We start from the raw sequence: 16,673 nt of genomic DNA on the forward strand, positions 1-16,673 counted from the left end.
ATACATTCTCCCCAGAGGAAAAAAAAGAAGAAATACATAGGGATAATATTGTAGTATGTCTATATAAATCACTTCATCACCATGTGCAACTATCACAATGTGTGCACATACATAGATCCAAATAAAATTTCACTTCCACCCATATGGATGGAGAAATGGAACCAAGTTTGTGGAATAATTTTCAACCTCAGGATGTGATATCAAATAGTCCACGTTCCAACAACAACAAAAAAGAACCAATATGATACAGAAATAAAGTGAATAGTAATGATCTCCTATAGATATGTCTATTAGAAAACCTTCATGTGAATGCATTCACACAAAATTTTATGATACCCTTTATTGTAGTAATATAAAATTCAACATAAAACTATAAAACTCAATACAGTTAAAAAAAAAGAGAGAAAAATAGCACTCTTTACTGGGGAGTAGCAATCACTCCCATCAAAATTCTCAAGTTCAACGGCAGAGTAGTAAGTCCTGCAGGTAGTTAATCCTCCCTCTTCTCGTGCTGGTATGGCAAATCAGTATCTGGTAGGGTCCTCGGTTTTTGCCAGATACCATAAGTTATGCCATAATTGGTGGAGAAAGACATACACTAAATATATGTTTTCTGAGATGTTTACTCCTGAAACTTTGATCTATTTATGGGATGGACCAGCATTGTAAAGCTTTGTCTCCATTAAAAAGTTCCCTTCCATAAGTAATAGTTTGTCTCTTTAGATTGTGCAAGCCATATTAATGAATAACATTGCAGTGATATTGTTGTGATATATACTGTACACAGTGGTCAAAGTGGAAATTTAGATGTGGTGGCATGGAAAATGTTCTGTGATAGTCTTACAATATATATATATATATATATATATATATATATATATATATATATATATATATATATATATATAGCTTCAGCTTTACTTTGGACTTTAAAAGCGGTAATGAAGTTTACTTTTAGTTAGTTGGTATACATTTTATTGAACCTGGCACCCATTATTAAGATTTTATATATATATATATATATATATATATATATATATATATATATATACATATATATATGCATATATATCTATATATATACATGTATATATAAATATATATATATATATATATATATATATATATATATATATATATATACCTATAGATTGTAAGCTTGCGAGCAGGGTTCTCTTACCTCTCTGTCTGTATGTATTACCCAGTATTGTCTTATCAGTGTTTGTTCCCAATTGTAAAGCGCTACGGAATTTGCTGGCGCTATACAAGTAAATGTTGATGATGATAATATATATACAGATAGATAGATAGATATGTGTGTGTGTTTTTTATAGTATTGCTAGAAGAGTGCAATGCAAGAGAAGTTATTTAGTAGAAGAGAACATTGTGCAAGGGGAAAACAGCCTTTCTTAAAATGCTTAAACATATGAAAGTATAGAGTTCAAGATAAGGAGATAGAAAGATTCTTAGTAATGTTAAGGGTTAGGTGAGATGTTATCTAAAATTGAAAGGTTTACTTGCTTTTTGACATCTCTTTGTATTTTTTCTGATTTTTACTGACTTTATCAAGAAAAAAAAGTTTTATTAGACACTTCAGTGGAATTGCGAAAATCTTCCTTTTTTCCACCATAATGCCAATAAATCACATTTATTCTCAAATGCTTCCGTAAATTGCAGATAGCAGACCTGAGTTTTCTCACTTCAACAAAAAATAGCAAAAACATTTTTATTTTATTACAGATTAAATCTTCCAGCTGTGAAACAAACAAAAACTGACAGTATGATAAATATTGTAGCATTTTAATATAAAATTTGATTTTTTTACATAGTCTAGATAAAGCTTTTTGATTGTTCGTCATTTTTTTGTAAGTTAAGTTATTTTGTCTGTGTTGTCATGTTCTTCTCCAAACATCTCTGCCAAACTTTTAAAACGAGGTCCAAAGTCACTTAAAAAATCATAATCCTGATCTTTCTCCATACTCAATGACTCTATGGAGCTCAGTGATTCTGCAACAGATCCAGAGCCTTCATAGGCGTATGTTGCTAGTGAGTCATATGGTGGTGCATTTTGATCCACATCATGCTCTTGCAGCCTTTCATTGATGAAATCTCTGATGTCACTATTGTTCTCCGCTGGTGGTTTTTGTCGAGGCAAACACAAAAGTTCAGGCATTATGTCTCTGCGGCCTTTATTGTCTTCAATTACCTTTGGATTTCTTAGAGCACCAATGTCAAATGCCTGAGTGTCCTCTTCTCCACCTCCTTCATCATCATAATGGATGACATTGTCTCTTATATCTTCTTTTGAGGTCATCAGGGCATCTTTCTTCTTCTGTCTTCTTAATGCTACATAGAGTACCACTATAACTAAAACAAAGAAATTAGATTGATATATTTCATAAAACATTTATGCCAATTGTATATAGAAATACATTCTACACGAATAGTGATTTTCCTATTTCTCTATGTGACAGTTAGATGCTAAATGATTTGCTAAAGAAAATTAAAATTTCAAGTAGAATTATATAAAACAAGCACAATGGAAATAAAACTCAAAGAACTACAACCATAATGCCAAAATATTGTCTTAAAACCATTTTCTATAATACTGTATTGTCTCAGTTGGCTCAGTTAACAAGTCTATTTCAGTGCACCTTGACAAAGTACTACATGTTACTATATCACAAAATATATGCAGATTACTAAATTACTAAATTATTTGCTGTATAGGAACTGATAAAAGATTAATTCTAAAAAATAGTCTTATCTACAATTTAAGGCTGCAATGCATTGAGCAACCATAATGTGTTCTTTCATTTTCTCTCTGTATCTTTACAATATTTCAAAGTCAGACTTTGAAAATATGCACCTCTCATGATGTTTTCAATGTGCATTTGTCATTTTTTGTTTTACAAAGTAACGTATCATATTCACTAGTTGAATGCTGAGATAGACAGATTGACAGACATGTAGCTATCTAGATAGAATTATACAGATATAAATATTTATTTACATTTTGCAGTATAATGATATAGACTATCTCAGTTTGCTAGTTGTTTTAATTTCTTCAAGATTGTTGGTGTTACTTTCAACCATTAACCGACTATTGCAAACACTTTTATCTTGGACATGGGGCTGCCCTTCTGAAGCTGATCTTCTAACATACTGTTGTATTTAACATTTCTATTGTGTTTACCAATCTTATTTTGAGTTCAACCCCCATAGTTCATCCCCCAAGTTTTCTTTGCCTCACCATTTCTCCAATGACCCTAACCATCCCTCTCCCTTCTGCAAGGTCCATTCAACTTCTAGGGACAGATATTATACATTCAAAAGCTCAGGAAAGAATGACATTGCAGTTTCAGTATGGCTTTGTCATCACATAAATTACATATAGTTTCAATAAATGACAAGGGGCTAAACGTCCTAGAAAAAAGGGCCAAAGTGTGTGGACATTGCAAGCTGACAGGGTTGATGTAGCTTTGGTCCAATAAAACACTTTTTGAACATGGCCTAAATGCCTCGTCATTATGCAGCCACTATTATCACAATGTATTCTATAGCATTCATTTTAAAAGAAAGACAAAAGAGTTAGCAATATTATTTGAAAGATGTCTTCATCTGATAGATGTCGAGAAGGGAGGGCACTCATAATGAAGTGTCAAATTTTTAACCAGACTTTAGTTTATTAATCTGTATGCTCTTAACCAGGGACAGCTTGCATACAAGCTAAACCTCTACTACAGGGCATCAGTCTGTTTGGTGGGGATCTCAACTGAACCCTAGATCTGAATCAGGACACATTAAACAGGGTCCAAAGACACTGGGAAACAGAACACCATAAACTATGGCACAGTTTCCACGAACACCATTTGGCCAATACCTAGAGACTTCTGAACCCCAACGAGCATGATTACAAATTTTACTCACATTTAAAAGGGGTCAACTTCAGAAATGAAAACCTCTTTATTATTCATAGGCACTTGCACTTACTCCAAGAAACTTGTATAGGCCTTGTTACTTGGTCTGAACATGCACCAACTTTCATCACAAATTCCCTGATTCAACCCTCTTTTAAAGAGTGACTCGGTGGCTAAGAAAGCTCTTATTATAAGGCATCTATTGTAAAGTACAATATAAGCCTTGTATTGAGGAATTTGTAGAAAGCAATGATCTGCCGGATATTTCCAAAGTTTTTGTGTCTTCAATGCCTTCAGATTCCAACACAGAATTGGTGAAAAAGAGGGTGGTTCTGAATAAGTTACTGAGTGATAAGATAAAATTGTAATTTCTTACATGCTTAAATCACTTCTTCCAGGGAACAAGCCTGGTAAAATGCTTGCTAAAGCCCTTCCTGCCCAAAGTGTGACCACATTCATCTACTCAATAAAAGGCAAAAAAAGAGGTATGTGTTTTGAGACAAAGCAGATAGCCAATGCATTTAATCTTATATATCTTCTAATTCTTCAACATTGCAGGCAACCTCTCAAATTTAAAGGGAGAGATTGCTAATTACCTCCAATAAATTGGCTTCTCCAGACTCTCAGATGAGGACAAAAATCTGTTAGAACAACCTTTTACTGTACAAGAAGTGAAGCAAGCAATAACCTCATCCCCATGGGGAAAAAGTTTGGACCCAAATTTATGATTTCTTACTACAAAACTTTTAAAGATAGACTAGCTCACCATCGTTTCCAAGCATTCTCCAAGAAGCTATCATCATTACAGCCAATCAATGAGATGTGCCTGTGTAAGATGAATTATATTGCCTCAGTAGTAATAATCAAATATAGTTGTGGCATAATATAGACCAGCTTGGAGACAATTATTATAGGTGAGAAAACATTAAGAGATGAATTACCAAAAGGAGGAAAAAAAATGCTGCATGTACTTTATAATAAATCATAAGAAGCAGTAGCATGGTTGGCAACATTATACTGCTATTTTAACAGTATTAAAACACTATTCAGTTACTTCATTATCATTTATTTTCATATATCACTAGTCATGGAGTACTAGTGATAAAAATTGAAGTGTGAATGTTTTTAATGCATATCAATAAATTCGTATGAAAATTGTTTTAAAATAAATAATCATTAAGTGCCCTAATAGAACACTGTGACAGCATGGACCGCCTATGCCACTCTGTCTGTTATTGCTGGGAACCGGCTGGGCTTACTTTGCCACCGTTCCCTCTTGTTATCCCAAATGCGCCCTCTTGCCGCAGTAGGAGGGGCTTACAATGCTGCCACCACTGAGATCCTTCTATGGCACTCAGAACCACGTTCTTTCTGGATAACTGTCACTGCTAGTGTACTCCTGTGCTGGTACACTTGGGCTGGTAACTCCGGACCTCTTACTATGGATCCGGTTTGCTGTGGATGGATCCTCCCTGGCCTATCACACTGATCAGAGCTGCATGGGTAGCAGGCAGAGCGGTGGTACTGGAAAAGCTTGGGTCCAAACCTCAGACAGCCGGAGAACGGATTAGGTTTAGGGTCTAATCTGCAGGTCACAGCATTATAGCAATATTGAAGATGTTTTCAAGCAGGTCTTAAAGCAAGATGTTTATTTGCTCTCACTGGTTAAAGGTCCCAGTGATCAGGTCAGTTTAAATCAGAAGAATACATTACATGCTCACACAGCTCACCTTTTATACAGTTCTGACATAACTCCTAGCAGAGGTAAGCAAGCCCCTTGGACATAGCTGGCTCCAACCCATCTAGAATATTCCCTCAGATCTCAGGATGTAATCTAATTTTGCATCTAATAATTGAACTTCCATATCAACTTGATTTCCATCAGATCTCAGGATGTAATCTAGTTTTGCATCTAACAAAATTTAACTTCCACATCCCCCCTTCAGATGTTCTGTCTCCATTGTTTAGAATTCCTGTCTGTCTAACAGGACCTGTATTCAGGTAACAGCCCCCCTGTTGTGCATTCAAGTGCTGGTCACTCACATTGAATAGACTTAATTAGCCTTAATGAGGACATCCTCTACACTACACAACAGACTTACAAATGCTTATCAGAAATCAAACATATACCCTAGACATGAATGCATTTCCTTGCACTAAGATATGCAAAAGGCTTTCAAAACAAAGACTTATTGTATCAATTATACATCAGAAATAAGGTATTTCCTTTAGCAAGGATAAACAGAAAAAACAACTTTTCTACCCTGGTCTCAGAGATAACGACTTCCTATCTCACAATATACACAATATCAAAAATAAGTGCATTGGCAATTTATATAAATCAGCGGCCTGCACTATTTCCTTTAAATAAATTCATACTAAAAGTTATTTATCAGTGATCCAGTCACAAACACATTTTCTTTTCTTTTTCTGGCTTGTATAACTATCTCCAAGAAGACTGAATTATCCAGGCAATATATGGAAACCCTTATAATGATCTTACCAAAAGAAGGAGAAAGACCCCTTTCTTTTCCTAAGCTATAGGCCATTATCACTTTTAAATTTAGAAGTAAATGTATTTGCTAAATTAATTGTGAACCACCTGAAGACTCTGCTCCCTGAGATAATTCATGGAGACCCTTGGGTACGAGGCCTGGAACTACTCAACTAAAGTCATTGACTTGATTCACTACATCTTTCAGAAGGATAACCATTCAATTATTCTGTCAACCTATGCAAAAAGGCTTTAGAAGAGTAGAATGGAGTATTTATTTAAACCATTTTTAGCGCAGTTTTATCCAACCTACAGGCAGACTACAAGAACTGACAATCCAAGAATTTGTCTTGGATCGAGGTGGCTTAAAAGGACCATGTTGTTCAAAATTCTATACCTGATACCGATCTTGCAGGTAAATTTTACCTCAATATGTTTCCAGGATGTGCAAGGCCAGATTAAGAAATTTGTATGTTGGAGGAAAGACACATCTCAGACAATACATTCTATTCAGGAGCAAATACCTAGGAGGCCTACAACAGTCACATATTAGCAGCTATTATCAGTCAATAATGCAGTATAAAATTCTAGAGTGAACCAGAGTGAAATACATTACACAGTGGGTATCTATTGAGATGCAGTCCCTCAAGTCCAACTCTGACATAATTCCTTGATTGTCAAACCTAATCCGAAGTCATCAAACAATATCCTATACTTTCTCTTGCTGGAAACACCCCCCTGAGATTACTAAGTTATATATGCTGCCAATCTTCTCTATTAACATTCTTTTCCGCTGACCTGGCTTTTCCTCCAAGTACCAGTTTATCAGCTTTCAATCACTGAACTAAGGCTTGAACTTTCAGGTCAGTCAAGAAGTGAAATCATATGAGGTCTGTTCATTACAATCAAACTGGGACTTGACACACACACAATTTTGCAAATATTTACAAATCTGCCATCACTTCAGTATTTCTGACTACTCCAAGGATGACAGAAGAGATCTCACCCTCTTCAAAATTTTGTGTGTGGCCCTCAGAACTCTTCTACAGTACCTTGACATTATACAAACTAATTTTGGGAAAACTGGAGCAAAAGTCTGCCACTATTTACACAAGCTTGGGAAACATCTGACTGGTGGGATCAGAGAAGTAGACTGGCATAAAATCGTCCAAACAACATAAGTCAGCTCAACAAGCCCATCCATTGTAAAAAATCAAAACAAGGTCATACTGAGATGGTACAAATATCTGAACATCTTCTGTAGAATGTTCATTGGCATCCCTGAGTATTGTAGGAGATGTAACTTTGCAGCAGTCAGCTTCCTACACATTTGGTGGGAATATTCGAAGATAGCAGCTTTATGGAGATCATACAATTAAATTAACCCTAATGGGTGTGGTTTCCTTGGACCTGGGATTCAGATGTTGAACTCCTCCTTTCCTTTAGAATGTAAGCTCTCAAGAGCTTGGCCCTCCTTGTGTTCTCCTGTAACTATTCCATGACCATCTGTACCTCTTGGCCTGCTTCACTAGCCCTGTTTTCTTTACCATCACTCTCACTCACTGTCCCGTAAATAATTTTATCTGCATTATCAATTTATCTGTATTTTTCTTTCTCCATAATGTCTCGACTTTTAATTATGTTTTTTATGTAATATGTTATGGATCACTGCTTTCTGTATATGTCATATACGGCACTGCTGACCATTTCTAGCGCTGTATATATAAAACATAATAATAATAATAATAATAATAATAATAATAATAATAATAATAATCAGGGGCTTGATTCATTAAGGATCTTAACTTGAGAAACTTCTTATTTCAGTCTCCTTAACAAAACCATGTTACAATGCAAGGGGTGCAAATTAGCATTCTGTTTTGCACATAAGTTAAATACTGACTGTTTTTTCATGTAGCACACAAATACTTGATAGCTGATTTGTACACTGAAATTTAAAGTTGATATTTATGTGCTACATGAAAAAACAGAGAGTATTAAACTTACGTGCAAAACAGAATGCTAATTTGCACCTCTTGCATTGTAACATGGTTTTGTCCAGGAGACTGAAATAAGAAGTTTCTCAAGTTAAGATCCTTAATGAATCAGGCCCCAGATTCCTATGTGGGCTGTTTGTCAAGGGTGACCTCTCAATAAAAGAATACACAGGTTTGGGTTTTTTGCTCCTAAACAGACCACATCTTCTGCCTTGCAAACATAGTTCCATCAGTACCTACCTTGTTTCTATCCGTGAGAGTACAGACCTTGACTCCTCTTTCCCTTGCCCTACATCCCTTTCCTCCCCCTAAACCCTTTTTTGTTTTACTTGTTTCCACCATATAGGGCCTCTACTTGACTTAGGCCTCTTTATCAGTATTGAATATATGCTCTGGTCTCATTTCTGTGTTGGGAACTAATTTAAATGTGTTCTTTGATTATTTTTTCCAATGTTCATTTTATTGTTTATACTACTTAATTGTTACCCTTACCAAACTTCAATAAAAATAGAGTGAGCATCAAAAGAGATTGCTTACTGAAAACTTACCTAAAAGTATAATAATGCACAGCAAAATGGCTATCAAAGCACCTGTGCTTAAGCCAACAGGTAAAAAAATAGCTTCCACATTGCAGGTGAGGATAACGCCTCTTGAATCACATCTGCATACTCTAATGGTCAGTGTGCTTGTACTGCTTTGAATAGGATAACTGCTATCCTCCACCATGACTGGAAGGAGATAGAATTCTTTTTGTCTGCGATTATACCCTTGTCTCAGTGCTTCAATGCCAGCTGAGTTATCTGTAAAATAAAAATAAAGAATAATGTAAATCTCCAGTTTATTAAATATTACATTAATATTTTTTCATTACATCATTAATTTAATTTTATGTTATAATAAATTTGATGTAGGACTTGTTTTTGTTAGTTATGAGTAAGGCGTATCTTCACAAAACCATCTCATGAGTTGTATATATGCATTTATATTATTCTGTCAAGAAAGAAAAATACTGTACGTAGAACCAAAAAAACTACCTGCTATAATTTTCATGTTAAAGATCTCCTTCTTTTTCATAATTAATTTTTTTTTATTTTTTTTTTAATTAAAATACGTAAGATTTGAAACTTGTGTAAAAATCAGGCTATTGCTAAACTGTCTGACATTTATTTAATGAAGCTCCATTTGTCGTTGCATTGCTGTTTGTGACAATAGCGGCAGTACAGTGATTTATACATTTTTTTACTTTTTCCATTTCTCATTCATTCTGTATTTTAAGAACAAGAACTGTCATTTCCATAACGTATATTGGAAGAGAAGGAGCTACTGACGTTCAATTTTCAGAAACATTTATATAAATAATTGTTTTTTAGTCATTTACAGGTTGATTTATGAACTGCCAAGTCTATTAAAGGCACATTGATCTATAAATCACTAGTTTTCCAAATCTCAAAAAAAGATTTTCAGACATTGCAAAATGACTGCAATAACCGATTTCTCAGTGTTAAGTATAGAACTGGGAATCGATCAATGATCAATTTAGCAAATCACTGTGCAAATAGCCAAATATATTTTCAATGATTTCAGACACTGCAAGTTTGGTGATACTGAGCATGACATGAAATCTCTGTAGATAGCTACATATATTTTAAGATGGCATGGGCTATACAATTCTGTGACCAGGTTGTCCGGGGGCATGGCTTGCAATGTCCCACTTCACATTATTAAGAAATCAGGAATTATATAACTGTAAGTTATATTTTATAAATATAAAATATATATGTGGTTTGTAATTTAAAGACCAGATTGAACAGAGCAAAATAGTAATCATATAAGACAATAAATACATGGATTTCTATTGAGTTTTTTTATGTTTTGTCTCACTGTAGTAGAAGTGTATCATACATTAGATGCAGTGTGTTAAGAAATAAATACAGCATCATATCAGTAGTGTGTAGAAACACGCATGAAATATATTTGTTTGTTCAGTGGAGTACTAATGCCTGCCGCTATTTCAGAAAAGATAATGCATGTAATCAGAAGCCTTACTTTTATAGTCATGAATGGTAAAATTGGGGTTTGTGGAACCATCAGGTGGTAGTCTGAAGGAAAATCTCTGTCCTGCAGGTGACATATCTCTGTCAGCAGCACCAATAATTTGGATGATCTGAAAGCAGACGAGACAGATATCATGTACTCTACAGAAATTTTTATGTAAACACTACTTATACAGAATAAAGAGAAAATATGTATTCTAGGATTCAGTTGGCTTTTATCAGAGAAAGGTAAAGTGAAGGAACAAAGGGTGGTGAAGAAAGGGGAAATTCAATGTTTTCAATAAAACTGCACAATATAGCATATAGTGCAGTATGTATAGAACTACTTTATCATGTTTCCTATTTACAGCAAAACATTATAAAGCAGACTTTGTGTAAAATATATAAAATTATGCTATGTACATGGCATTATTGTTTATTTTCATTCATAGTATATGTTGTGAAGAAACTGTTTAAACAAATAATGCAGTAGTAAAATATATGACCCAAAAGTATAAAAAAATATTTCTTATTTTATACCAAGCAAGGAAACATTTTAATCCTTTTTAAAACTATAGCAATATTAAGAGGCTTTGTTTACAAAATAATTTGCTTCTTTAAACACAACTAAATTTTGCTGCCATAAAGGGATATTAAATTACGTTACCTTTCTTTTTGGTAACTCTTCAGTTCTGGAACTGAAAGCACAAATGGCGCTCCCCTGCACATGCTCAGAATACCACCTCTTCATCAGCAACACCATCAATCTTGTTATTGGGCTATGCAATTCAGCATTACCTTTCTGTTTAGAAGTCACTAAAATGCTTTGTGTATTGTATATTGGTTACTACAATGATCTCTATTGTACAGAATTTACTAGAATGCTATCTGTATTCTATGTATGTCACTAGAATAGTGTCTGTATTCATATTGTATTTCATTAAACAACAGAGATAGCCAGAGTTGACTATTACTGTTTTACTATATTTGACCAGAATATAAGGCAAGACATAACTCATGTTTTAAGTAACAAAAACCTTAAATATGTGTTATAAAGCAATGTAAATTAAATCTAAAATTGTTAACTGCTGAATTAAGACTTTTTTAAGTTTGCAGAAATGGGCATGTCAGATTCTTGCCAAGCATTGCCAAAATGCCACGCCATGCATTTGTGCAGAAAGACAATGGTATTCTCCCGTGTATGTGCATAGATGAACAATTGGCACATTTTCACACAGTAAAATACCCTGTTCCTCACAATCATTTAGGTTGTAAATGGCCACCAGTTAGCCACCTAAAAACTGTAACAAAAGTTAGCAAAAATGGGCTAAACAATTTTTTAAAACAGCACAAATTCATGTCACATAAGCAATGCATAATGAAAGATGCAACAAAAAAAATTACTGCATTATAAAAGTAATAATAAATAGTAAAAATAATTAGTCCTCTGTCTGGCTGCTTTGGGTTGTGGACATTGTGTAGGATTCAAGTTACCCCTAAAGTTAAAATCTCATCAAGCTCAGGTGAATGTATCTACCTATCACTTTTGAAAGAATTGGTTGTTGTACATTCTACAAACGAAAAAATAGGGGGAAGGGGAGTAGGCGCCTAAAAGTGTAGTATTGTTGCTCCACTAAAATAAATAGTCGTGAATGCGTACCAGTTATATATAACCATAGGCATATAGCAGACGATCAATCCCACAGGTTCATTTGATGTGCTTTAGAGGTTCCCAGTCAACTCATGAAAACAAACAGAAACCAATGATAGTGTAGTATTATTAGGTAATGTGAATTCCAACACCGCACCACACACTCCACTTGTGTTTATACGTACCAGATATAGAATAAAGATCGCTTATTTATCTCTTTCAATGTTGTTTGGACACCGTTGTTGTTCTTTAACACTTGCAAACAACATGTTTCATCTTTGTAATAAGAATTTATCTCCTGATGAAGCCTTATTACAGAGACAAAACGCGTTGAGAATGAATTATGGACTGTTTGAGAATTGTTTTTTTGGACAATCTGTGAAATTCTGGAGCGTTCCTCCTTTAACACTATGGAAACGCTGACCGGGAGGGGTGTTTCTGGTCTGTAACCCCCGTATTAACAGATAAACTGGTTTTACTTATTACATTGTGAGTGCAATACATTTATGTCTATTTAAGTGTATTTTTATACAGAAGTGCTACACCATATGTGGCTTCTTTGTTTTCTTTGCAAGTGTTAAAGAACAATAAGAACAGCAAGGAACAACAAAGGTGACCAAACAACATTGAAAGACACAGATAAGGGATCTATATTATATGTCTGGTAAGCATAAACACAAGTGGAGTGTGTGGTGCAGTGTTGGGATTTACCTAATGATACCACCCTTCCCCCTATTTTTTCTTTTGTAGATGTATCCAGACTAACCACCCAGTTATTGGGAGTGTGGCGGCCGCCTGTAAATCTGGAGTGTTTTCATTACTATATTACATCTTTATGGACTCTGAACCAGAGTTTAGCGCCACGGTGTATCTGTTTCTGTGTTTACAATTCTACACTATGTATTTGTTTTCTTTTCACATGATTAACAACTTGGAATAACGTCAAGATAACATACTCCTTATATGAACTATTTTATCTTATCACTCGAGCAGCACAGCAATTGGTTTTTATTTAGCCATTTCTTTTTTTTATCACTATATTATATTTTCTTTTTTTCAAGTTTACTCTATACCAATATATTTTCCTGCTATTTAAACAACTCTTGAAGTATTCTGGATACTTTTCCACTCCCTAAAGGCTTTGAATCAGGACTGTGAGAATCTTCAATACATGGTTCCTTTACTGGTGGGTGGCCCTGACCATAAACATTCCAAGCAAGGTACTGCACTACACACACTAAATAAAAACTATTCACAATGTACAAATCAGACATTTTCTTTTGTCCCCATACAGCAACAACTTCATAGAAAACAGGATTTTTGTTCGGATATACTCTACTAGAGACGTTCTAAACAATGGGTAAGGTGTCATTATTTTACTTTTAACAATGTAAAAAAGTACATGTTCTTTAAATTATTGTAAAAATATTTGCTTTACTCTACCTGTCCAGGTTTGGCATTTTCACATACTGATGTTTCATGTGGCACTGTTACTTCAGGGGGAAATTCATTAACATCCAGGACATTTATGATGATTTTGACTAAGTTTGTCAATTGTGGGTTACCTATGAAAGGAAAGTTATATAGTAGAGAAACAATTAGCAAATGAGTAGGTAGAGCAATGTATGCAAACTGTAGAAGTCCATTTCTATGATACAGACAAATTATCTATTTTTTAACATTATAAGCATTTACCCTTTACTTTGATATTTGAAATGTAACAGTAACAATGAAATAAAAGGAAAGGAAATCATGTGATAAAGATACAGCTGTGACCTGCTTATCTTCAAAATGACAGATATTGTATAGATTGTTTAAAGACAGTAGAAGTTTCACAGCTGTATACAGTGGTACAAAACATGAGAGAGCAGCAAAGATTGGTGATTATACCTATAGGCAGCATATGGTCTTGTCTCCCTATTGTGTGCGTACATACAGTATATATACTGTATACTAAGGAGATAATGACTGCAATGTTATTCAATGGGATTCCTGAGAGAAAGTCTGCTGTGTGTAGGACAGGATTTCCCTTCAATCAATAGTATGTATTACCCTGTATTGTCTTATTAATGTTTGTTCCCAATTGTAAAGTGCTACGGAATCTGCTGGCGCTATATAAATAAATGTTGTTGATGATGATGATGATGATGATGATGCCTTTCCAACATATTAAAAGTTGCATGACACACACATTTAAGGGCTCATGCAGAGTTGCACCCAAGTCTGATTTCTATTAGTGTAAAATACACAAAAATGTGTATGCAAACATCCATATGCAGGTTTAGTCACATCTTTTACTTACACTACTTACATTAGGAGGAGAACAGTAAGGGCATGTTCGCTTAATTGTGACTGAGGTAGGCATATATACCTGCCAGGAGGTGTATCTTTTACTGGTGCTCGAGGGCTGTTGCAAAAAGACACAATTGTGATGATGATGAATAGCCGTTTATGATTGGATAGACACTTCAGATTGGATGTTTGCTGATCTACCTCTCCAGCTGATACCATGTAATTCATTAGCTGCTATATTATTTGAAGTTGTGGCCATCTATTTGCATGACTTTTTTGCTATTTCATTTGGACTGCGACAGGAAAGGGAAAAAACAGATGTTTGTATTTTCAAGTTCACTTGATGTAATGAATTTAATTGTAAATTTAATTTCATCAAATATTGCACTAGTGTTTGAATTCAATAATACTTCACGTGGTAAATACAACTTTTGCACTTAGTAATAACACTATTCTGAAACTGTTCTCTGTTGTGTATTTGACACTTCATTATATTACTGTATTTTGTTAGTAAGGTAATGCATATATATATATATATATATATATATATATATTGTGACAAGAGCCCGCTACTGCTGAAGCACACGCGAACAACTTCTTCTTTTTATGCAGCTTTATTGTCAGGATGGTTTAAAATGTATTTGACACCATATGAATTTCACAGCAGATATGGAGACCCTAAACGCTAGTTAGACATAGACAATCTCTCTTAAGACCAGTCAGCTTCCCCAGCGTTGGTCTCAGTGCACAAATGACACAAACAAGCTTTTATGCATGATTCTCCTCCCCCAGCCTTAGCTTGATGGGCAGGTGACACACCCACCTTCTCTTTAAAAGGAAACTCCCATCACTGGCTCTGTTTGCACTAACAGACACACCCTGTCTGTTTGCTGAGAGGAAGAAGCTTTCAAACTTTAAACTACACATAAGTTTTCACCTGGTTTAATCTCAATCTAGGTGCATAACCGTGCCAATGTTTTATTCTGCTTGTATGCTTTCTCTGCATTTTGTCAAATAAATGCCTCCCTTTGTTACCAATATATATATATATATATATATATATATATATATATATATATATATATATATATATTGTGGCAAGAGCCCGCTACTGCAGAAGCACAACTTCTTCCTTTTTATGGTTCTTTATTGTCAGGATGGTAATAATGTTTTGATACCGTATACTTGCACAGCAATTATGAAGACACTCAACGCTTACTATACATAGTCCAGCTCTCTGTCCAGATCAGCCAGCTAGCCCAGCGTTGATCTCCCTGAACAATGAAACAAGCAGGGTTTTATACCTGACACTCCTCCCACAGGCCTAGCTTAATGGACAGGTGACACACCCACCTTCTCTTTAAAAGGAAACGCCCATCCCTGGCTCTGTTTAGACTATCAGACCCAAACTGTCTGTTTGCTGAGAGGAAGCAGCTTTTAAATCATGTAAGTAAACCAATTTTAAACTACACATATGCTTTTACCTGGTTTAATCTCCACCTAGGTACATAACTGTGTCAAAGTTTTACTCTACTTCCCTGCTTTCTCTGCATATTGCCAGCTAAATGCCTACTTTTGTTACATATCCCTCCCCCTAGCGTCTCCAAGTAGGGGGACGCGGACTTCGCGAGGAGCGCATATTTTCGTGACAACGCATCTGCATTTTTGTTCAGAATCCCAGGCCTATGTTCTACTGAGAACTTGAAAGGTTGTAGTGCCAAGAACCAGCGGGTTCCCTTGGCATTTACCTCCCGGTTGTTCTGCATCTATCTTAATGGTGCATGGTCTGTTATTAGGGTGAACTCTCTGCCTAGGAGATAATAGCGCAGAGCTTCTGTAGCCCATTTTATGGTGAGACATTCTTTCTCCACAGTGGCATATTTTTGTTCCCTTGGAAGCAACTTACGACTTAGGTACAGGACAGGATTTTCTCCTCCATTCTTCTCCTGTGACAAGACTGCACCTAAGCTAACACCAGAAGCATCAGTTTGGAGGAAGAACCTCCGGGTAAAATCTGGTGCTTGTAGAACTGGAGAGGAACAAAGAGCTAACCGAAGATCAGACCAGGCGGTTTCTGCAGAGTCAGACCAGGTTAATCTATCTGGACAACTTTTTTTTAACATGTCCGTAAGTGGAGCAGCTCTAGTGGCGAAGTGGCTTACAAACCGCCTGTAGTAACCTACTAAGCCTAAAAAGGTTCATAACTGTGACTTTTTCTCTGGTCTTGTCCAATTTTTGACTGCCTCCACTTTGTCTAGCGGGGGTTTTACATGCCCTCGACCAACA

The 16,673-nt window shown here is 35.3% G+C and overlaps 1 protein-coding gene across 1 annotated transcript in view; it reads right to left on the reverse strand.

The window, feature by feature from the left end:
• Positions 1–1,790: 1,790 nt before the first annotated feature.
• The window catches only part of CDH12 (cadherin 12), a 689,066-nt gene continuing 674,183 nt past the window's right edge, over positions 1,791–16,673 (reverse strand). Inside the window, exons 11-14 of the mRNA XM_075212929.1 lie at positions 13,539–13,660; positions 10,458–10,575; positions 8,960–9,211; positions 1,791–2,367 (exon numbers count right to left, since the gene is read on the reverse strand). Coding sequence (XP_075069030.1) covers positions 1,871–2,367; positions 8,960–9,211; positions 10,458–10,575; positions 13,539–13,660 — 989 coding nt within the window. The 3' untranslated portion in view covers positions 1,791–1,870. The remainder of the gene's footprint in view (positions 2,368–8,959; positions 9,212–10,457; positions 10,576–13,538; positions 13,661–16,673) is intronic.

Source organism: Mixophyes fleayi, chromosome 5 (assembly GCF_038048845.1).
Source record: "Mixophyes fleayi isolate aMixFle1 chromosome 5, aMixFle1.hap1, whole genome shotgun sequence".
Lineage (NCBI taxonomy): Eukaryota > Metazoa > Chordata > Amphibia > Anura > Limnodynastidae > Mixophyes > Mixophyes fleayi.